Here is a 24981-nt window from a genome sequence, read left to right as displayed (position 1 = left end):
TAGTTGGGACTGAAAGTACGGACCACCACATCCAGCCACAAGGTGCTATGTTAGACTAGAACTTTTAGCTCAAGGTTTTTCTATTTTATCCAATCATGGGCCAAGTCTTATCACTACATTCATAATCTCTCTCAACTTTGTCCTCTTCTTTCTACTTATAAATCACCACCCTAGCTCAAGCCCTCGACACTTCTCAGCCAGACTATCATAACAACCTCTCAACTGGTCTCCTTGCCTTCATTCTCTCCCCTCTCCAATCTATTGTCCATCTAGCTGCCAAGGTGATATTCTTAAGGCACTGGCCATGGCCACATCAATCCCTTTCTTAAAAGCTATAGTGGATCCCTATTACTTATAGTATCAAATACAAACACTGTTCAGAATTTAAAGCACTTCACCATCTAGCTCCCACCTAACTCTCTATATAATTTTTACACATTACTTCCATGTCACATGTCCACAGGTTATATCCTCCATTAGAATGTCAGTTCTTTAAATGTTTGGGGGTTTTTCTGTTTATATCTCCAACCTTTAGCATGGGGAATGGAACATAATACTGTAAATGCTTCATATGTTCTTAGCAAAATGATTGATTTTTATCTAACAAATGAATATGAAGCACACTTCAAAATATATTTATCAGTTAAAAAATTTTAAAGATTTAAGAGTCAACTCATTTAAATCCATCAGTTACTCTCATACCAAAACCCTTTGGTGTTTAACATCATTTCTTTTTCAAAAAACTTACAATGACCATAATAGCCTATCTCAGAAAGGCTTAATCATTCTCTTAGAAATTGTACCAACTTAAAAAATAGGAATCTTTTACATATCCATTTTTTGTAATCTTTCTTTGAAGATGTACCCATTTTCATTGGGAAGAGAAAGACAAGTCAAGGACCAACATTCACTATCCACTATGTAAAACACGTCATGATTGATATTAGGGATAAAAAGACAATGGAATGATGTCTTCCTTAAGGGACTAATTATAACCTTTAAAAAAGCTCTTAGTTATTATGTGATTTCTTCTGTTTTTTTTCCACAGTTATTTTCCACACACACACAAAAAAAATCACAGAATCTTAAAGTCAAAAGGCCTTCGGAGACCATCACATCTAAGTTTTATGGCTTTTCCAAATTGAATCTAAACTAAACTTACCACTGAATTTATAGTCATCCGTTTTTTTAAATCCATAAGAAATCTTACATATATCTAGTTCAACCTCTTCATTTTAAAAATGAGAAAACTAAGGTCCAGAGCTGTTAAATCATTTACCCAGGGTCACTTACTTAGTGCCAATTGAGAATAAAACTCATGTCTACAGATTCCTAGTTCCAGTGCTATTTTTACGGGGGGGGGGGGAGGGGAAGGATATTTTCATTTTTAAGATAAGTTATTTACATACTCAACAGGCTTTGAAAATCAACTATTATTCATAAAGAAATTTCTAGAAAAATAAAGATGGCTGTTTGGAAACTAAATACAAAATTGTATTTTTTCCCCCTACTTTTCCAAACTAGGTCTATAGTCAGTTCCCATAAGAAAATTACAAAGTAATCTATGACTTAAATTATAGAGAAACTGGATGCTGAGAAGACTATATCAAAGTTACCATGCAAAACTAAAGTAGTTTCTAACTAATTACATTGAGTGTAAAAGTGAGCTTTTAAGCGATTCATTTTGTGCTTGTAGTGGTCATACAATATTGCCTCTCCTTCAATTTTTCCTCACTTTAACTCCAATTCCAGTACTAAAGCAACTTTCCATTCCCTAGTGATTTTGAGCAAATACCCTCAGTACAGCCAGATTATACATCAGTGGAAATGTTGGATTGTTTCTCAAAGTGGCTGTATTAGTCACCATGTTGCTCAATGTTGTTAATATTCTCAGACAAGAATCTCTTGTGTTCTTCCTAATACATTAGGCTATGAATATGAATTCATCTGGCAAATCTATATCATTTTTTTCCAGTTAGTGTTCTTATCGGGTTTATATCCCTAAGACCAACCTCAGCAGGCTTATTTTTAGTGTTCTCAACTCTTTACTCTTCAGGAGGCTGATGACCTAATGTCTAAGTTCATCAGTTCTCTCCTTCACTTTCTTTCTGCTACCTCAGAAGCCACTTAGCCCAACCCTCTCATCTTACAGAGTAGGAAACTGAGGCCCAAGAGGGTTCTGATTTGCAGCACTGATTTCCTATGCAAGCAAAAGAATCACTATTTGAACCCACATCACCTAACTATATAACCAAAGGATTTTCCCCCATTTTCTTTCAGTCTAAATATATGCAACTGTGTATGCTACATATGACATTGTGGTCAAAAGAGAGTATTTGGTCAATCAGTTTTGCTTAATTGTTTTCCTTTGAGATGAGGGAGGTAGAGACATGTCAAGAAATGTCTGTAGTACTGAAAAAAAGCATCAATAATCCTTTATTTGAAAATACACTACAAATAAACTAGCGAGTAGAATGTAATACTGCAAAAATTTGGGGGAGTCAAATATAAAATCACTAGACATAACTTTCACCTCTTTTCTGAGAAATTTGTAGTAAATAACTTGAATTCCTTGGCAGAAAGCTGATAGAAATATGACCATCAAAATATTTCACTTAACATGATTCTAACAAATGTCACCAACTGTATTGCAGACCCTAAACTTCAAACTGCTAGGATTCTTTTGTTGGTGTCTTTGACTGAGAATTACATTTTCATCCTTGATTTATGAGGGTTTGACTTCCACTTCATCTTACATATTTATTTAACCTAATTTCTTTTTTGGAGAATCCTTTCATTCTTCTTTTTGGAGTATCACTTTGAAGGTTAAAAAAAAAAGCAGCTTCTGTTTAAAGACATCAATTAGGAAAAAGCCACTATATCCTGAGGCAGCCCTTCCCACTTTTGGACAGTTCTAATTAGCAGAAAGTTTTGTCTGGATCTGGCTCTTTGTAACCCACATTCATTCCCACCCCTTGTTTCTGATTTTGCTCCTTGGGGCCAGACAGATGCCAGTCTGACAACTATCATGTCTCCCCCGAGTCTTCTCTTCTCCTAACTAAACATTTCCACAACTCTTATGGTATGGACGTCACCATTGTCTTCTTCCTCTGGGTATTCTCAAGATTATTGAGGTCCTTCCTAAACAGTGACAATGAGAATTGAACACAATATTCCCCATAGGGTATGATGACCAAGGCAGAACTCAGCAAGATATCAAATTCTCACTCATGGAAGCCCTGCCTCTCTTAATGCAGTCCAACATCCCATTAATTTGTGTTGTCTGACATGGACTCATCATCTCATGTAGAGCTTGTGACTCATAAAATCCTCAGATTTCTTTTCAGAAAAATTGCTCTTTAATCATTCCTCTTCTATCTTGTACTTGTCAAGTTGATTTTTTGAGCCCAGGTGTAAGAACAGAATTGTTGTTCTATTCATCCTTTGTTTTTGAAGAGGGGACCAGTGACGTCACAGGGGGATATCTTATCTTGACATGAATTGGATTTAAGTGAGGCAGTCACACAAAGTCATCAGCCTCGGTCTCCCAGAGTCATCGAAGTCCAGTGGCAGGACAAGTCAGGACAGGCAATGGCCTGAGATGCAGTGAATGACCTTGGCATCTTTGATGCCTAACAAAGCTCTAAGTGCTCCATAGTCCTAGATTCAACTGCCTTCATGGCTGTTGGAACAAATTAATCTCCTCCGCCTATTCCACTGGGGGAAGTCTTCACATGCTTGGGGTAGACATCCTCCTAACTCACCAAATGTTTGAGGCCTGCCAGTTACCTGAAACCTGATTTAGCCTATCTACTAAAAATGTGGCTGCTTCACATTCTACAGCTTTTTGGAGCCACAGGCATGAGCTGGGTGAAAAGGAGATAGCAAAAGTGGATGAGCAGCCATGAAAGGAACTCAGAAAGTCTTCATCCCCAAAGTGGTAGTCTTCCCTGAACACTCCATACATCTGAAGAATAGAATACTCAAACTGGGAAGAATCTTAGACATTAAATAAAGCAATCACAGAGTCATAAAAGGATTAAATTAGGTAGAGGAACAAGTGCTATATAGACCATAGTTCAGAAGAAAAATCTTCATCATTATCTCCATAAATAACAAAACAAATATTTGATTACCTCCCAGTATATAGCTAATATTTGTGTGCACTTTCAAAGTTTGCAAAGTGTTTCATAGATATCTCATTTTATCCTCCTAGAATCCTGGGGAGATAGGGAGATACCATTATTATCCTCCATTTTATAGATGAGGAAACTGAATCACTCTGGTTCAATGACCAACAGTGTCTGAGGTCAGATTTGTACTCAGAACTTCGACTCCAATACCAATGCTCTAACCACTATGTCACCTATCTGTCTATGTGCTTAGCATTACTTACTCGCTACTATTTATACAAAGAGGCATTAAACGTGGTTCTTGTCTTCAAGAAGGATATGTTATTGTGCAATTAAGGACACTAAAACCTATGACAGAAGAGTGAAAAAGTAGGCAATTCACACAGCACAAAGGGAGGAAGAACATAGCTCTCCAGAGGGAAAGTATGACCCTCTTCCTATTTCAGGACCCTACATTGTTATAGTCATAAATGGGCCACTTTTATCTGAGGAACCTTGAATGACCTGATGCAGTTTGACAGCAGAATAACTAATTTCTATTTCTACATTCGGACTTGATGGGACATTTATGGTTTGAGAGTTTTGTTCTCTTTTCTCCTAGATCGAAACTTATCTTCCCAAGTTTTAAAAGTATGAAACTGGTCCTTTTACTGACTTTGATAATCCATTTCAATCTGCCTTTCTAATAAAAGTCATTCTTTGATTTTATAATTTGCAATGAACATAAATGGCTTCTGTACATTTTTTGTCTGCCTTAGTGTATGACTTTTTATTTATTTGAGGCATATTGACTGACTAATAATAATAGCTGACATTTAGAAAGTGCTTTAAACTGTGCAGGGAGTTGTACTTGTCTGTTCCCATTTGAGTTTCACAACAGTGCTGTGAAATAAGAACTACCAATGCTATTATTATCTCTGTTCTACAGAGGAAGAAACCCAGAAAGGTTCATGGATTTGCTGGGGGCTCCCATAACTAATAAATATCAGAAGTAGGATGCAAATATGGTTATTCCTAACTCTATCCACTACATCACCCTTTTCCTCTCTTTTTCTTAAATTTTTTCATTGCTCAACTGGTCATGGCCCTAATTCATTACAACCATACAGGTTGAACACCTTGGAGTACTATTGAAATAGTTCCTTGTGATGAGAAATATTGAGCAAACAAGGAATATAAATGAAGTGTGAGCCTATGCATACCACTGTGCTAAGGAGTATGGGGGAAGCAAAAAAGTCAATGACTCAGTCTTTGCCTTCGTTCACCAAGCTTTTCTTAAATGCTTGAATTGTGACAGGCAGAAAAGCAATGGAGATGCAAACCAAAAGCAGATCAAATTCCCACAGCCAGAGCTTGCATTCTATTCAGAGATGTTTTTAGAAATTTAATTATTTCTTTATCAAAGATTAATAACTTCAGGAAATACGTATTGTAGTGGGTAACACCTTCCATAATTTCATGAAAAGTTACATAACAATGCAAGGATTAAATCACAGGACATCTCACATGTTATCTTGTAATAAAGTAAATGTCAGGAACCATTGCAAAAGAAGTGATAGAAACCACGCACATATTCATAAATATATAGTTATACTAAGTACCAAACAAATGTTTGAGGAGACAAGTTAGAGCTGAATTTAGACTTCAGAGAAAATATATAGATCCCTGACCTGGTTGGGGGAGAGAGAAACTTCACTGGCCAAGATAGGCTTTGTCGTGTACCTTGAAAGATTGGTTGGCTTTATGCAAGTGGAGAGGAAAGGAATGGCATTCCAGGAATATGTGCAATGACATGAAATACTTAAGAGACAATGAGTAGATCAAAGCAGAATGTACCTTTCAGAGGAAGAAGTTAGGTCAGGGCCAGACTCTAGAGGTCTTTGAAGGCCAAACTAAAGAATTAGGATTTATTCTATACCCAATGGGGAGCCATTGAAAGCTTTTGAGCAGGGGAGTGATATGTGCAAGAACATATTTTAGGCAGATTTATCTGACATTTGGTGTGTAGGATGGATTGGGCAAGATTGAAAGCAGAGGGATCAGTAAGAAAACTATTCTAATAGTCCAAGCATAAGGTAATAAATAATGGATTAGCCTAGTAGCAGTGGAAATGGAAAGGAAAGGGCAGAGAAAATAGTATGGGATTGGAAGAAAGGCAACTTGCATTGGATCTTGAGATGTGGAAGTACAGTCATCTAAGTTGACACCAAAACATAAGTCTTACAACATGTACAACTAGTATATATCAAATCTTTCAGCTACTGAGAGGATGATAACTGGCTGTACTTTGTTCCTTAGTTTACATATTTCCTTCCATTCTTCTGTCAGAGGCAAACGTTCATCTTTAAGAATGTCTCTGTGAAGATTCTACCAAGTAGAAGTACCATATTAACAAGCTTGTTGCATTATTATTAGTATTATTATTAAGAAGATTTTATTATTGCCCTAATGCAGACAATGTGCTTGTGTTCCACTTCCCTAAATACAGGGAAGGCTACAGATCCAGTCCTAAGTGCTGAATTTCCAGGAAAGGATTCCAAGAACAAAGAATTCAGTGGAAGATTAGGCTCAGGGAAAATCTCTAAGAAGTGATTAAGAGCTAAATGGACAGTGTTGTCCAAAGGGACTTCAGCTTCTTCTGTTTGTGTCAAGTGATGAATTCCTGCATATTTCTTTTAAAACAAAGCAGCCTTGGAAAGTTTTTAGATCACAACTCCACTTTTCATTTTACAAAGTGAATAGAGCTGAGAATTGGGGAGGGAGGGAGAGAGAGAAAGATGAGAGAGAGAGACAGAGAGAGAGAGAGAGAGAGAGAGAGAGAGAGAGAGAGAGAGAGAGAGAGAGAGAGAGAGAGAGAGAGAGAGACTGTATTTTTTAAAAAAACAACCCAAGGCCCTTGAGAACCAGCCCCACCAGGCTCCTGGTTGTTTGGGAAAGGAAAAGAGCTGACCAGTAAGAGTGAATTACAACTTAGCCTCTGTGTCTATATAAAGTCTCCAAGGCCATGTAGCCTACTAGAAAGTTTTTAAAGTAACAGAAATGTGGAAGGAATTACATCTGGTATTTCTGACTTGATTGTATAGCTGAGGGTTTTTGGAAAATACTGCAGCCTGAGTTTTGAAAAAAATGGTAAGGTTATCACCAGTTCCCCCTAATTATTTTCATGTACTTAGTGGATTAAATTGCGATTAGGTTAGGAAGTATTTATTTTTGTTTCTTTTTTTAATAATATGAAATGTGTTTTTTGTAGATCTCAATTTTTTTTGCAAAGTATTTTAAAATTTTATTCATATTCTATAAGACTGAACTATTTTACAAGTTTGCTATCCCATATTTTTTAATTGAGATCGACTGCCAAGTAACGTCCACAAGAAAAAGGTGTTTTCTGGGAAAAGACTGCACAAATTTTTCCCAGAATTTCACAAGAATATGGATACAGAACTGATATTCTCACTGGTCATATCTATGTAGTTTTGGATCAAACTCGTATCTTATCACGTGGCATCTTCTTTGTTTTAAACATAACTATCTCCTCATATTCCATATCACCCACAGATGGTTCTGTGAAGGAAAAGAGCTCCAGAACTCCCCAGACATTCAGATCCAGTGTGAGAGTGGCGGTCTCCATACCCTAGTCATCGCGGAAGCTTTCGAGGACGACACGGGACGTTATTCTTGTCTGGCTACCAATCCTAGCGGTTCAGACACAACATCTGCTGAGGTCTTCATTGAAGGTAAGGAGAAGAGAAATGCTAAAACCTCCCCAGTAAGACTGCCTCAATATCTTACAGCTTCTAGGCTCAAATACTTTTCTAAATTGTAACCACTTTAGCAGCGTCGTGATCCAAATCTATTTCCACAAACAAACAAATGTAATCCGAGAGAATGCCTCTGAAAGCCCAGTGATGGGAATGTCAGATACATGAGTCCCATTTCCCTGCATTTGAGCCTCTTAGTTTGAAACATTTTTGGTAACATTCACGTGGATGTATACACTACTTAATACTCAGAAAACATGGTCATACTTAAAGCATGGTGTGTTTCTTGGTGAGGGGGAGGAGAGGTTGAGGGGGTGGTGCTAGGGATATGCAGAAGAATTCACTATTAGGTGGAATATTGTAATGGTTTTTTCCTATATTTTCATTAAACCCTAGGCGTTTTTCTCCTTTCAATTATGCTTCTATTGTTCTCTAAAATAACATCATTTTTGGCATAACTTATTATTTGTAGAGGATGGAGGAGGGTGATAACCTTGAAGGCAAAGTGTGGTATATTAAATTTATTATAGCATTTTATCAACAGCAATATAATTCAAAACACTTGGAGCCGACCTCTTTAAAAAACATAAAACATTACTTTGCTCAAAATGTTCCTGAAAAATCAGGAAAAGCCACCACATAGATTGGTCCTTTGCCTCGTAATTGGGTGTCTTATAAAATTTAATAGTCAAAAGTTCAGGAAGAAAAGAGAAGTCCCTAAAGTCACTATTACCTGAATCTTGAACTTTTCACCAGATAATTGCTCTCTGGGTTCTTTATTCTTTTTCTTCTTTAAAAAGGATAGCAAATATTCAAAAATGAACTGAAGTTCCTCATATGTGTATCCTCTAATAGCAGCCTCCTAAGAGCAGGCAAGAAACATTTTCCTTCTAAAAGTGACTGTCTCTGCTTAGTATTTATGCTTGGGTTGTGCACTGTTCTTTCTAATAAGAGACTCTTTTGTGCCATCTTGGAAGTCAGAGAATGGATTTCGTGTGTTGTCAATATGAGCTGAAACTGAAGTTGAGACATAGCTTGAGTGATGGCCTTGAGATTGCTGTAGCATTTAAATGAACTAAACCCATTTATGTTCATTCATGTCATTGTGGCATAGGAGATAAAATGCAATTTTTGAAGGCAGAGAACCTGGATTCGGATCTTGGCTCTGTCCCTTCTTAGCTACGTGACTTTAAGGAAGTCACTTTCCTCTATGGACTTCAGTTTTCTAAGCTGCAAGATGAGGAGGTTGACCTGTGGGATCCCTTTCAATCTATTATCCTAATGTCAGTTGTCAAAGTAGTATAGTAGAAAGATCCCTTGGTGGCAATGCAAATGATCTAGTTTTATTCCTGTTTCTGCTAACTAGCTATGTGACTTTGGCCAAGTCTTTTAATCCCTTTTTTGTCCTAAGTTTCCTCAGAGGCAAAATGTGGAGGGGGTGGTGAATCATACTAAATCATAGGATCATAATGCCATAGATTTAAAGCCAGAAGGGGGTCTTAGCAGTTACCTGAACCAAACCCCTCATTATACAGAGGAAGAAATTGAGTCCCAAAGGGAAAAAGTCAGTTCCTCAAAGTCACACTGTTAGTGACACTGCTGGTATTTGAACTCAGGTTCACTTATGATTGATTCCACATCCAGCACTCTATCCACAGCCTCCAAAGATGGCCTCTGATGGCCCTTCCAACTTCTGAAATTCAATAAGATTTGGCCCTGAAAACAACCCAGAATTCCTGTCTCTCATTTGCAACAAGGACAAATATGAAGGAGAGAGTCTTGATGGATTGCCTTGAAATAATGCATAGTGCCATCAGTTGGTTAATAAATTAAAATGTACCAAAGACACCTCTCTATCATAGATGTTAAATGCAACCATATAATACGCCAACAGTATTCTTTCTTGAGTTGAGATTGGGTTTCTAGCCTTCTTCATGCCATGGCATCACCTATATAGCTTTTCTATAACCCCAGTCCTTCCTTCTGCTTTGACTTCTGGGAAGAATAATAACATCAACATTATCATTCCTGGAATGGATATGTCAAACAATTGTCCTGTGGCTCCACTCATCATCCTCATCATCACCGATCCAAAATCTCACTCCATGTCTTATTGTTCAGTCATGTCCAACTCTTCATGATCCCTTGGATCATTCTTGGTAAAGATACTGGAGTGGTTTGCCATTTCTTTCTCCAGTGAATTAAGGTAAAAGGTTAAGCAACTTACTTATTATTAAGCTATTAAGAGTCTGAGACCAGATCTGAACACAGGTTTTCCTGATTCCAGGCCCATTGCTCTTATCCACTAAGCCATATAGCTGTCCACATTCCATAGATTGGTTCCCTTTTAAGCTTCTTGAGAGCAAGAACTGGTTTTCTATTTGTATTTATATGTCCAGCACTTAGCGTATGCTAAGTGCTTAAAAAAATGCTTTTTATTCACTTATTTGCAAACCTGATATCTTGAACTTTATTTTCAGCCCTTTATAATCCTAAGGTATCTGGTATTAGTAGTTAGATTCAGGGGCTCTAAGAACAAAACATTTTTCATTGTTACATCTAACGCTTCTAAATGAAAGCTGACAGACTGACAGTCTGTCTTGGGATGACTTGGAAGAGTCCATTCCTATCCATCTCTGTGTTGGGTCAGTTCCATGCCCCCTACGGTCCAGCAACAAAGGACATTGACTTTTTCCCATGTACCCTTTTCCACATGGAAGCACTGATCCGACTTCAGTTGCCAAACAACCATCAGGGGTTAGTGACTCTAATCACTGCACACTGAGTTTCAACAGATTGGGTATGAAGGGAGTAGGAGGGAGGGGAGGATAGGGAGATTTAGCTATCCATCACATCTCTCAGGACCAAGGTTAAATGCTTTAGAAAAATTATTTGGTCTTACAAAATATGCAAAATAATGTCAGACAGCTGACAAGTAAAGCACATTATAATCCCCAAGTCCAATTATGTGAAATGTGAGAGAAGCACTGATACTTCTCTTAGTTTGCCGCATGACTCAAAGTGAAGACCTACTTTGCCATAATTTTCATGTTTCATTTCCATCAGGGCTAAATTAGACTCAGATATATTCCCACTGAATTACTGTCTAAAACACCTCAACCATTAGTATGTCAACAGAGAGTTGTGCCAAATCCATTAGAGAATATCAAATATGCCGTTTGAATCAGAAAACTCAGAAAGTTCTCTTACAGGTCAAATACATTCATTGAAAATCTGATTTTTGCTCTGGTTATAGGGTTCATCTTTACTTAGCCCTATCTCAGTGTCTCATCACCACATGGCAGGGGTCCTGGCTTCTTAAATGCTGGCACCTTTGAAGATTCTTGAACTGAATTGAAACCTGTGACAGGACACTCCAAGTTGAAAAGGAAAAGGCTCTGGGTATGGGCTTGTCTGCTAGCTTCATGTTGTCCTCCAGGGACCATCCTAGCTAAGCTGAGGGGCTCTCTGCCAATACTTGTCTACCATGATATCCAACTTGTTTCAGCAACAGCTATTCATTAAATGGTTGACTAAGGAATGGTTTTGTGAATAGATGGAGAGAATACCCAAACCAAAGAAATCATCGATCTCTGAATGTCTGAAATATAAAATTCATCCAGTTAAATGATAGAGGAACAAAATTCAATGAGAGATTGAAGAACCAATAGATATTGTCTCAAAATGAGCCATGGTGCTTGGAGCAAAATTTAACTATTTTTTCCAATCAGATTAAGATATATATATATATAATAGCTACGTAGAAACTCTCTAGGAAGAAATACAAAGGCCTCTGAGATATGGTCTCATAAGACTAGTTTATTTGGAGAGACAAAACAAAAAGACTAAAGTTGGAGAGGCATGATATTAATATGACATAAAATTAATAAAGAGGTATAATATTAATAAAATCAATATTAAGTAAAAGATATAAATGAGGTTAAAATAACAAAAGTTACAAGATTGTTTTGTTACCATTTCCTAGATGAACTGTGATGGCAGGAATTGCAATTTGCACTCAGAAGCAAGTGACGTTGCTTGAATCAACAAGAAATTATTAAGCACTTTCTATGATAGACTCTGTGTTAGGCACCAAGGAGATACAAATACCAAAAAAAAAAGGATAATTCTTTTAATAAATTCTACTTGGAAAGAAAACATGAATGTATATGAATATATGCAAAATAAATATATGCCAACAAGTGGAAAAATACGAGGGAAGTCATTTTTGGTCAGGATGTTCAAGGAAGGTCTTATGGAGGTTAGATTTTAATTCATTCTTGTAGAATAAGCTGGATTCATCAAGGATGGCATTGCAAGCTTATGTGGAGCATATCATAGGTTTAGAACTACAAAAGAAGCTTCAATACCATTTATTCAAATCCTTATATTTTACAGATGAAGAAAATGGGAACCAGAGAGGGTTAATGATTTGCCTGATATAACAAGTAGTAAGGAGAAGAATGATGTGGAATGGCATGAGCAAAAGTACAAAGGTAGAAAAAGGCAAGGGTATTTAGTCTGTAATTAACAAGTCATCAATGAAAGCACAAATGTAAAAGTTTCTAACTCTATATTACTCACACTGAAGTTAATGCCTTTCAGGGCAATTGTTTTTCCACTGAAACTGGGGGATGAGATGGGATTAAGTGGCTTAAATCATTCCCATTGCTGTTGATAAAGCAAACTGGTTTCATTGAGGCTGCTCCTGTGGACCACTGGAGCACAGTGGCCCTTCTGTGATGCCTGAGTGCTCAGTGAAAGCACTCCCCAAAGATTACATTTAATGATTTCTCATTTTGATAGTAACCATTCATGTTTCCCCTGTTTATTCTTACCATGCCTTCAGAGGGCTTCTTGCTTCTGGGAACTAGCATCCTTAAAAGGATAAAGGGGAACCATAAGGTGAGATCCATGAGGGAAACAGGAAATCATATTGCTTCAAACTGAGAGGGAAGAATATGCAAAAAGGAAATACGATTCAATTCAAAAATGAATAACAACATTCTGTCTTCTATCTTGGCATTAAGAAAGTATGAGAGACCTAGCAGTACCAGATATTAAGCTATACTATAAAGCAGCAGTCATTAAAATGGTATGGTACTGGCTAAGAGACAGAAGGGAGGATCAGTGGAATAGACTTGGGGTAAGTGACATCAGCAAAACAGTGTATGATAAATCCAAAAAGCCAAACTTTTGGGACAAAAATCCACTATTTGACAAAAACTGCTGGGAAAATTGGAAAACAATATGGGAGAGATTAGGTTTAGATCAACATCTCACACCCTACAAGAAGATAAATTCAGAATGGTTGAATGACTTGAATATAAAGAAGGAAACTATAAATAAGTTAAGTGAACACAGAATAGTATACTTGTCAGATCTCTGGGAAAGGAAAGATTTTAAAACCAAGCAAGAGTTAGAGAAAATTACAAAATATAAAATAAATAATTTGATTAGAGTAAATTAAAAAGCATTTGTACAAACAAAAACAATGCAACCAAAATCAGAAGGGAAACAACAAACTGGGAAAAAATCTTTATAAAAAAATTCTGACAGAGGTCTAATGACTCAACTATACAAGGAACTAAATCAATTGTATAAAAAATCAAGCCATTTCCCAATTGATAAATGGGCAATTTTCAGATAAAGAAATCAAAAGTATCAATAAGCACATGATAAAGTGTTCTAAATCTCTAATAATTGGAGAAATGCAAATCAAAAGAACTCTGAGGTATCACCTCACACCTAGCAGATTGGCTAAAATGATAGCAGGGGAGAGTAATGAATGTTGGAGGGGATGTGGCAAAATTGGGACATTAATGCACTGCTGGTAGAGTTGTGAACTGATCCAACCATTCTAGATGGCAATTTGGAATTATGCCCAAAGAGAGATAAAAGAATGCCTGCCCTTTGATCCAGCCATACTATTGCTGGGTTTGTACCCCAAAGAGATCATAGATAAACAGACTTGTACAAAAATTTTTATAGCTGTACTCTTTGTGGTAGCAAAAAACTGGAAAGCGAGGGTATGCCCTTCTATTGGGGAATGGCTGAACAAATTGTGGTATATGCTGATGATGGAATACTATTGTGCTCAAAGGAATAATAAACTGGAGGAATTCCATGTGAACTGGAAAGACCTCCAGGAATTGATGCAGAGTGAAAGGAGCAGAGCCAGAAGAACATTGTACACAGAGGCTGATACACTGTGGTAAAATCAAATGTAATGGACTTCTGTACTAGCAGCAATGTAATGACCCAGGACAATTCTGAAGGACTTATGGAAAAGAACAATACCCACATTTAGAGGAAGAACTCTAGGAGAGGAAACACAGAAGAAAAACAACTGCTTGAACACTTGGGTTGGTGAGGACATGATTGGGGATGTAGACCCGAAAGGACCACACCAATGGAGCTATCAATAATATTAAGTCTTGACTGACCACACATGTTAAAACCAGTGGAAATGCATGTTAGCTATGTGTGTGTGTGGGGGGGGGTGATTTGAGGGAGTGAAGGGGAAAGTAAAAACATGAATCATGTAACCATGGAAAATTTTCTAAAAATAAAAATAAAAAATAAAAAAAAGAAAGTATGAGAGAGGAAAAAAAAACAACTAATTGGTAGTGATCCTTAGGAAAAGCTTAGTGTTATCATTTGAGATTTGTTTCAACTAGGTGATTGACTGCTTTCATATAGATACTTCCTTGAAAAGCTAAGGAAAATAGAGTCCATCTCTCACACCCGTTTGCCAAAAAGGAATGTCATTCTCAGCTAAGCACTAATATCCCAGAGATCTAAATTTCTTCCCCATCTTTTTGGATAAAGTAAAAAAAAGTCCCTCTTTGTTGGCAAAATGAGGTAGAGTGGGCAGAGTGCTCAGTTTGTAGTCTCTGAACCCAAACACCTGCTTTTCAGCTTAACTAGTCCCATAACCATGAGCCAATTGTTTAATCTCACTGGGCCTCAGTTTTCCCATCCATAAAATGAAAGGGTTAGACTAAATTATCTCTGTGGTGCTGATAAGCTATAAATCTATGGTTAATGAAATATGAAGGCTTAAATGACTAATAGTTTTAAAAATATACTTTAAAAAAAACTACTCTCCTCTGAGGGGAGAGAAAGGAGACTTAAGAATAAAGAATGTTGCATATTTTTGCTGCAGTTTTTCTTTATTCCAAGGAAGAATTCTGTGAATTGAGTTTGTTAGGAAATGGCCATAATGTAAAATACAAAGAACAGCAAAATGTGCTTTAAAGTTTCAGTTTTGCTATAGGAAAACAATATTTGAATATACTCTAGCATCAGTCGCATAAATTTCTAAACATAATAGCTACAGGGAAAGAAGCTAGAAGGCTCGCTCGGACAAGTGTCCCTCCCTCCCAAAGCTCAAGGAATGGCATATACATCCTGAAGAAAAACCTAGTCTGCCACCTGAGATGTTGCCCTGGACAGCAGGTGCAAAGCAGATGACGAAAAGGAGAAGGTAGAAGGAGGAAGGAGGAAGAAATCACCCTGTGAGAGTGCTGGCACAGAGAAGGGCATTTGATCTACCACCTCCGACAGAAGCTGCCTTGTCACCTGAGATAAAAGGTGACATTGAGTTTTGACTGGGGATGGGCAGGTGTGTGGAAAACCCACAGAAGCCCTGTTTGTTCTACTTCCCCACCTCCTACCCACCCCACCCCCCAAATTTACTGTGTATCAGCTTTGCTAGAACTCTTAGAAAACAGAAAAAATGAAAACAAGCAGAAATAACTCTTTAAAAATAGGTTAAATAGTACCTTTTTTCAGTACTGTCCTACCAATGTACAATTTAAATATTTGAAGTTATGTCAGACCAATCTATTTGTGTGCCCACATCAGGAGCACAAGAGACAGCACTGATTTGGCCAGTGCCATAGCTACCACAATATCCACTGGGCTTCAGCCCTAACCACCCTAATAAAGGCTCTCAGTAATCATCAGTGACTACCTAACAACCAAAGATCAAAGATCCGATAATTTATCAGACTAGGTTTGTTTCCAAGAAGTGATCTGATCCAAGCTTTCATCCTCCCTAGTCTTTGCAGCATTCATTACTGTTTACCACTTCCTCAGTCTTTTTCTTTTTAAAAGTACGTTACTGAGGCAGCAAGGTGGCTCAATGGGTTGAGAACCAGCTCTAGAGATGGGAATTCCTGGGTTCAAATCTGGCCTCAAGCACTTCCTTGCTGTGCGATCCTGGACAAGTCACTTAATCTTGATTTCCTAGTTCTTACTGCTCTTCTGTCTTGGAAACAAACTTAGTATTGATTCGAAGATGAAAGGTAAGGGTTGTAAAGAAAATTTTATCAATGCCTGTTGTCTTTCTATGACTGACATGTCCCATCTAGATTGAGCCCTTTCTTGTGGCACAGAAAAGTAATTAATTAAACCTATGCCAGCTGGCCAGTGAATTCAGTATCCAGTCCCAGTAGTTTCCTACCTCTCTGAGAAGAGGCAAATTCTTCATCTCTTCTCTGCAGCCTTCAGTAACTCAGAGTTCAACTTCTTTTTAGTTAGCTGTCCATTTACTTGAGAATGTCAGTTCCTTGAGAGTGAGATTTGTTTCGTTCTTTATAACTTGGCACTCTAGCACTTAGCATAGTGCCCAGCATTCATTAAGTGATTAATCAATGCCTACAGATTGATTGTTGTCATTAGCATGTTGTTCTCTTTATTTCTGTTTATTTCACACTGCATCAATTCATACAGATCTTCCTTTATTCCTCTGAATTCCCTATTCCAGTCTTTTCTTACTAACCAATGATAATATTCTATTATATTCATATAGACACACTTTCTCTTCCCTTGGTTTTCTCCCTGTCTTTCTGATAGTTCCTTCTCAGGTCCTTTTACTACTATCTTCTTCTTTTTCCCACAACCTTCACAGTCCTTCCCTGAGGCTCTCTGCTTTTCTTTTTTGTTTACTCTTTCCCTTAGTGGCACTTTCTACTCCCATAACTCCCACTCTCACATACATGATTTCTAAATCTATTCCTGTAGGCTCAACCTCTCTCTGAAGTCCAACTGGGCATCTCCAACTTCCCTCTGGTCATTTCCACTTGGATGTCCCATTATGACTGCCTACCCAACATGACTATAATAAAAGATATTGTCTTCCTCCATTCCTCTTTCTGATTTCCCTGTTGTTGGTCAAGATATCGACATTTTCCCCAATTACACAATTTAGAAATCTGAATTGTCATTGACTCCCTCCTCATCTTTACGTACCGTTCCATAGGCAGTCTTGGTCTGCCTCTTCTTGTGATATCTGACTTCTGTTACTTTCATTACTACTGCCCTTATTACCTTGTGCCTAGCTATGTATTACAGAGGCAGTCTTTAACCTGATCTCTCTCCTCTCTCTCACCACCCAAATTCCCCTCCACACCATCATCTAATTACTCTTTCTAAAACACCATATTTAATGTCACTCCTTTGATCAGAAATCTTTAGTTGCTCCCCAGTTACTTACAGGACAAATTCTATATCCTGGCTTTTTTCAAATTCCTCTGTAATTTGACCTCAGCTTTCCTTCCTGGCCTTATCTCCCACTACTCCCAAACCAAACGAATGCTGAATTGCTTTCCATTTGGCCTCCTCGCTGACTCCCCCATGTACCTCATGCTTTCCTACTTCATTTATTCGTGCTAGGTGCTGGGAGTGATAGGAAAACAACTAAGCCATACCCCTGGCCTCAAGGAATGTATAAGGCACAGAGGATATATGTGAGTGAAGACAAATTCAGGGCAGTATGATGTGACAAGTAACAGGAATAGTACAAAGGCTTGTCAGTGTTCAGATAAGAGAGAAATTGCCTCCCCATGGGGTCAGTAAGGAAGATTTCGTGGAAGATATTGCCTTAGAAAAAGGCCTTAAAGAATATGCTGAATTTCAACTGGCTAAAATAGGGAAATTTCTGGTCAAAGGGACAACATAAGTGAAGTCAAGAAGTGTGTGGGGGGGACATAAGATGTATATATATATATATATATATATATATGGAACAATTTGCTCAAATCACAAAGTGAATTTACTAATCTAAGCTAACATATTTCTAAAGCACTTTGCAAAATGATTTACAAATATTATCTAATTTGATCCTCACCAATAACCCTGGGAAGCAGATGCTATTATTACCCCATTTTACAGATGAGGAAATTGAAGCTGAAAAAAGTTCTGTTTTGCCTAGAATCGCAGAGTTAATTATTATTTAATAATAATAATAATAAAACATCATCATTATAGATAAAATTTTAAGTTCTGCAAAGTGCTTTACAAATATTATTTAATTTGATCCTTGCAATAACCTTCATAGGTAGTGCTATTATTATTCTGTTTTGTATATGAGGGAAGGGAGGCTGAGAAAGGTTAAGTAACTTATTCAGGACCACACAGTTAATAAGGATCTAAGGAAGAATTTGAATTCAAATTCTCCTCCCTCCAAGTCCTAGGTTCTAACCACTTCTCCCCCTAGCTTCAGACTAATGGGAAATAAGTCTAAAAAAGGTCATATGGGGAAAGATGGGGATGAGGGAAGCTTGAAAGCCAGACTGAAGACTCAAGATTTTTATTCAGTGAGTCTTAGGAATACAGCAAAGACTTATAAACAACAGGAATAACATGCTCTCAAAACAAAAGGGAGGACAAATGTTGGTAAACAGCACAGTGGATAGAGCACTGGGCCTAAAGTTGGGAAGACCTGGGTTCAAATCTAGTCTCAGATGCTTCCTAACTATGTGACACTGGACAAGTCACTTAACCTCTATTTCCTAGCCCTTGTCTCTCTTCTGTCTTAGAATTGGTACTGGGGGGGGGGGGGAGGGCGCAGCTGGGTAGCTCAGTGGAATGAGAGCCAGGCCTAGAGATGGGAGGTTCTAGGTTCAAATATGGCCTCAGACACTTCCCAGCTGTGTGACCCTTGGCAAGTCACTTGACCCCCCATTGCCTACCCTTACCACTCTTCTGCCTTGAAATCAATACACAGTATTGACTCCAAGATGGAAGGTAAGGGTTATTAAAATTTTAAAATAAAAAATAATTTAAAATGAATTGGTACTAAGACAGAAGGTAAGAGTTATAAAAAAAAAATTTTGAGGCTAAGGAGGTAGTATCCAAGATGAATTAATTGAAGAGGAGAGACCCAGGCATGGAAAGCTATTGTTGTCCAGTATATATACCAATATGTACTGAAATATTTTAGGCAGCACTTTTTTTGTGGTAACACAAAACTGGAAACAAAGACACTGCTCATTGTTGGGCAATTGCTGAACAAATTCTGGTATGTGAATGTAATGAATTTTTACTGTATCCGAAGAAACTAATGTAAAAATGTCATCCAAAAATGTGTACGACCTGATGCACAGAGTGAAGAAAGAAAGCCAAGCAAACAGTCAATATAAATAGAACAATAACATCAAGGGAAATTACAGTAAAAATGTAAGGACTCAGCTCACTGCAGGCCGCTGGAGACCCCAGAGGCTTGATGGTTAAACCTGCCTCCCTTTTCTCTGTACAAAGGCAATGGGATGAAGAATAAGCCAGGGTCTGCCGGTTGGTTTTACTATTTTTCCTTGCTACAAAGAGTGCAAGGAATGCCAGGACAGGAGGGAAGGATTATCAAGACAACAAAATGGGATTTTTATGTAAAAGAACTACTACGAATGTATTCAATAGACATGATTTTTACACCTAAGATTCCACAAAGCACTTTTATCCCTAAAACCCAGAATTTACTAAAGGAGATGAAGAAGTAATTCTAGAAAACAATTAGAGTGTTATCCACATCTAATGTTACATGTTATGTATTCTGCCCAGATAAATGATTTTTTTGGACTTTTTTCCCTCAAGATTAAAGAATTAATAAATTTTAAGATATTAAGGTTTAAAAGGTTATGGTAATAGTTCCTCGAAGTATCAAGGATATGAAATCAAGTAGGAACAGTTTAAGTAGAAAGAAGGGACAGATAGAAAAGATACCATAAAGGAAAAATCAGCTTAATGATCAACTGATTAGATAGTAGGGACAAGAGTGAAGAGGAGTTCAAAGAGAACTTCCTGGTTTCAAGTCACTCAGATAATGAAGGTACCATTCACAAGAAGTAACAAAAACAGGAGAAAAACTGGTTTGGGAGGAACAATACTTTTAGTGGAACATTCAGATAGAGAAGTCTAACATACAATTGGAGATTGAGCTCGATACTAAGGTAGGAATATAGATTAGGGAGTCATCTCGATAGAGGTCTTAGTTAAAGTCATGAAAATTAATTAAAAAGTTCTGATTTATATAGCACCTTCAGATTTCCAAAGCACTTTAAAAATGTTAGCATATTTTATCTTCACAACAACCCTCGGAGGTAGGACTTATTATTGACCCCATTTTATAAATGAGGAAACTGAGGCAGACAGAAGTTAATTGACTTTTCTAGAGTTAAAAAGCTAGTAAATATATAAGGCTGGACTTGAACTCAGGTACTCAAGTTTTTCTAACTCCAGTTATAATGCTCCATCCACTTCACTCTGTGTGTGCACGTGTGTGTGTGTGTGTGTGTGTGTGTGTGTAGAATGGAAGAAGAGAGGGAGGGAAGAGGAAGAGAGGGAAGAAAGAAAGAAAGAAAGAAAGAAAGAAAGAAAGAAAGAAAGAAAGAAAGAAAGAAAGAAAGAAAGAGAGGAAGAGAGGAAGAGAGGAAGAGAGGAAGGAAGGAAGGAAGGAAGGAAGGAAGGAAGGAAGGAAGGAAGGAAGGAAGGAAGATGAAGAACCACATAGTCATATACAACACTGAAGGATTTTGACATGGCTTCCTAGGACTTGCAGTCTGGAAGACTTGAGTTCAAATCTTGCTTCAGATGCTTTCTTTCTGCATGATCCTGGGCAAGTCACTTAGTCTCTCTGTGTCTCAGTTTCCTCGTCTGTAAAATGGAGGTGGTAATACTACCTACCTCCTAAAGTTATTGTGAAGACCAATAAAATAATATTTTGTAAAGTTTTTTTGTAAACATTAAAGAGCTATATAAATGCTAATTATCATTATTATAGCTAAGCAGTTGCCAGATGTTATCAATTCTACCTCTACAATATCACTGGCCCTTTCCCTCAACCGACATGGTCACTATTACCATCATTCTTGTTCAGCAAATGACATTTCCAAGAGCCAGAAAAAAGAAAAGGAAATTGAAGACAGAATGTTGGGAAACATCTCTCTCCCTTGACTTATTCCAATAGCATTATGATTGGTTTCCCTGCCTTGTCTCTTCCCACTTCAATTCTATATTCCACAAAACTGTCAAAGTGATTTTCCAAAAGAACAGATCTGAGCATGTCACTCTCCTATTCAGTAACCCCTAGGGGTGTTTCTTATTGCTTCTGAAGAAATTATAAACTCCCCTGATTGTCAATTAAAGTCATTCACAATCTGACCCCAACCTGTCTGTCTTCCCTTCATGTACACTGTGCTCCAGTCAAACTGTCCTTCTTACTGTTGCTCATCCCCAGCACTCTATTCCAGTGTACTCGCTTCTCACCTCCACCTCTTAGAATCTCCAGATTCCTTCATAACTTAGCTCCAACACCATTAATCTTTTGTAGAGTGATAGATATCCTCTTTGTTAATGCAAAAATAGGTCTAGAGTCAAGAACCATCAATGGGTCTCAGTCAAGTCATGCCCCAGCCCTTCCTAGGTGGGACTTGTAGCCCTTCTTGATCCCCTCTAGCGGCTGGTTCATTTCCCCCCAAATAATGTTGGGTCTATTTTGTGAATGAGGAGAGGGACTATCCCACTTTTGATTCATATTCCTAATACCCAACCCAGTGCCTGGAATAAAATAGTCGCTTAATGCATGCTTATCAATTATCCACTAACCACAAAGGAAAAGTGGCTGGTATATCTCTATGGTAACAAGTGAATAGTTGAGTGTAACTGAATTGGAACATTTTCAGTGATATCAGAAACCCAAACCACAAAGTTATAAGTAGAAGACCAAGAATTGAGGTTAGTGAGAAGACAGTGCTAAACAAAAACCAAAACTAACTTTTTAAAAGATCAAAGCTCTCGAGCGCCAATCACCAAAAAAAAAAAAAACCAATGAGTTTAGGATCACAAGTCATATCTCATTGCCTCAGAAGAACTCATTGAACTGTCATCCTTGCCACTGTAGTTGGCTTTGTTGCCAATGAAATCTCTTTGTCTTCTTATCTCTTGGGACAAAGTTTACTGATGTTCAAATGGGAGTTTGACCCAGTTTGGTTATGGTTGGTTCCGATAAAGAGATGGTGAAGTCAAGAGACTAAAGTAAAAGTGAATTATTGGTGTAAGTGGCTAGCTGCTGTGATCCAGAACCAGAGAGCCCTCAAGTTCCATGATTAAGCTGCTCCCTTCTTGGAACATCCCAACAAGCCAGCTCTATGGCCCTCAGAAATGAGCAGTCAGTGGTATAAACCCTGAGCAATGCTGCTTGCATAGGAAAGAGGAACGTTTAAAATAAGTTTTACCTCTTCTAAGCCAGTTATTTGAGCACTTCTGGTTGGTGACTAAGGTCATGCAGAATCAGTGTGGTTCAATAGGGAGAGACAGGAGAACCTGGGTTTTGAACCGGCCTCGGACACTGACAGCCAATTCTCTTAAGCTTTCATAGATTGTTTCCTTAACTGTAAAATGAGAAAGAACCAAGTGTATACGTTGTATTCTCATCATTTCAATATGTGTCCTATCCTCCAACTAGACTATAAGCCTCTCTAGGACGCTGCAGTGTCTCAATTAAACTTTCTATCTTCCTCAACAGGGTTTTTTTTTCATGTAGTAATTATTTAATAAGGGCATATAGGTGGCTCAGTGGATAAAGTGTGGGACCTGGAGTCAGGAAGACCTGAGTTCAGATTTGGCCTCAGACACTTAGTAACTGGATGACCCTGGGCAAGTTACTTAACTCTGTTTGGCTCAGTTTTCTCATCTGTAAAATGAGCCTGAAAGGGAAACAGCAAGCCACTTTGCCAATAAAACCCAAATAAGATCAGGAAGTGTTGGACAGGACTAGAAATGACTAACAACGAGAACAAAAATAATTTAATAAATGTTTGTTGAAGGATCAAGTTTAGCAAGCTTACTTGCCATAAGATTTGATATTTATTTTAAGAAAGTTCAAGAAAGTGAACTTTTAAAAAATGTTATGTTTTAGACATCAAAGTGGAATGGTAGCACAAGTAGGGAATGTGGTACAAATGAAATATTAGTTCTGGAGTCAATGGTCCTGTGTTCAAATATCATCTCCAACCTTTACTTTATGTATGACCTTAGACAAGTTGCTAACCTCTCCATCTGTAAAATGAAGGAGTTGGATTGTTTCCTAAGGTCTTTTCCATCTCTAGATCTGGGATCATAAAACCCTAGAATCTCTAGAACGAGCTTGACAGGGTTGTTGAGAGTCCTCAAGCAGGGGAGTGCTGGAGCCAATTGTTAAATTTCCAAAGTAACTGTTTATGCTTCAGAAATTAGTAAATGTTATAAATGAGGGCTAAGTTTACTATATATGTGTGTGTGTTTAATTATCTAGACTTGAGAAAGTGGTGGGGAAGTGTTAATAATGCAGTGTGTCATGAGTATATTTTTGGAGAGCCACTTGTTAAACATTTACCAGCAAGTCTCAAGTGAGACAATGTTTGTAAAGCATTCTGTAAACTGTCAGATTCTATATGTGACCATTATGCAACTGAGTGAAAAATAACAGATTATTTGTAAACAATTATATATCCAAAGCCCAATATCCTTGCTCTTTATTTCAAAGCCAACCAAATCAATTCTATATGTAATTTTCCCCCTAAAATTATACTTCAGCTGAGAGCAATTGAAATGCCCTGCATAATCAAGCCAAAATGATACTTTAAACCTAATAGTCAAGTATCAAGGAAAAGATGTTTCTAAGACGTAAAAAATCCATTAGATAGTACCGCAAATAAAATGATGGACTTCATTACCAGGAAGACCTGAGATTGAATTCAGCCTTAGATTCTTAGATGTGTGAGTGATAGTTTAGGCAAGTTACATAATTTTTCTCAGCCTCAGTTCCTTCATCTGTAAAATAGGGATATTAATAGCACTTATTTCCCAGGGATGAAGTAAGAATCAAATTGTGAAGTATTTTTTAAACCTTAACACACTATATAAATGCTATTATTGTTTATTATTATTATGATTATTATTAAGATGTACTTTTTTTCCTTTCAGGTGCCAGTTCATCAGATTCTGATAGTGAAAATTTAGCTTTCAAATCAAAAGCTGGAGATATGCCACAGTAAGTACTTTCTCACTATAGCCTCCTCACCCTCACCATTATTAATTCCATTAACAATATGGAGATCACTTCTGGAATGGAAAATGTCAACCATGTTGTCCTGATTGGACTCTGTGCTTCTTGCTCCAGACCAAAAAAACAGAACAAAAAAGAAAAACTGAACTCAATCAGAAAGTAAAGATTTCAAGTAGAAACACAATAGTGATTTGGAGATTTGAATTTAGAATACTGCAATGTATTAGAAGTAAAACAAAAATTGACCCTTTATGCCAATAGTTTTAAAGCTTCCAGTTCTGTCCCTCAAAAACCGCACTGTATTTTACATGTACTTACTTATGTCACTTAATGAATGATTCTTGATCGATAGACTTACCGTTGATAGAAAAATATTCAGTGGACCTAAAGTGGGTTTTCAAGAAGATAGGAGCTAATAGTTTAATTTTAGAGGAGCCAAGTCAAGTGTACCTCCATTAAAGAGCAATTTGGACTATATGGCCAAGGGTCTATAAATCTGTGCATAGCCTTTGACCCAACAATACCACTTCTAGGTCTGTATCCCAAAGAGATCCATAAAAGAAAACAATGAAGGAAAGGACCTGTTTGTAAAAAAATATATGTAGAAGTTCTTTTTGTAGTAGCAAAGAATTCAAAACTGAGGGAATGTCCATCAGTTGTTGGAGAATAGCAGAACAAGTTGCGACATATGACTGTGATGGAGTACTCTTGGGCTGTAAGAAATGATGAGCAGGATACTTTCAAAAAAAATCCTGTTAAGATT

At 37.5% G+C, this 24981-nt stretch overlaps 1 protein-coding gene across 1 annotated transcript in view; it reads left to right on the top strand.

The window, feature by feature from the left end:
* Nucleotides 1-24981, top strand: part of PALLD (palladin, cytoskeletal associated protein) — a 479197-nt gene that overhangs the window by 164421 nt on the left and 289795 nt on the right. Inside the window, exons 2-3 of the mRNA XM_044681559.1 lie at nt 7689-7867; nt 24137-24203. Of these exons, the coding sequence (XP_044537494.1) occupies nt 7689-7867; nt 24137-24203 (246 nt within the window). The remainder of the gene's footprint in view (nt 1-7688; nt 7868-24136; nt 24204-24981) is intronic.

The sequence above is a fragment of the Gracilinanus agilis genome, chromosome 6, assembly GCF_016433145.1.
Source record: "Gracilinanus agilis isolate LMUSP501 chromosome 6, AgileGrace, whole genome shotgun sequence".
NCBI lineage: Eukaryota > Metazoa > Chordata > Mammalia > Didelphimorphia > Didelphidae > Gracilinanus > Gracilinanus agilis.
This window is presented reverse-complemented; position numbering and strand designations above follow the sequence as displayed.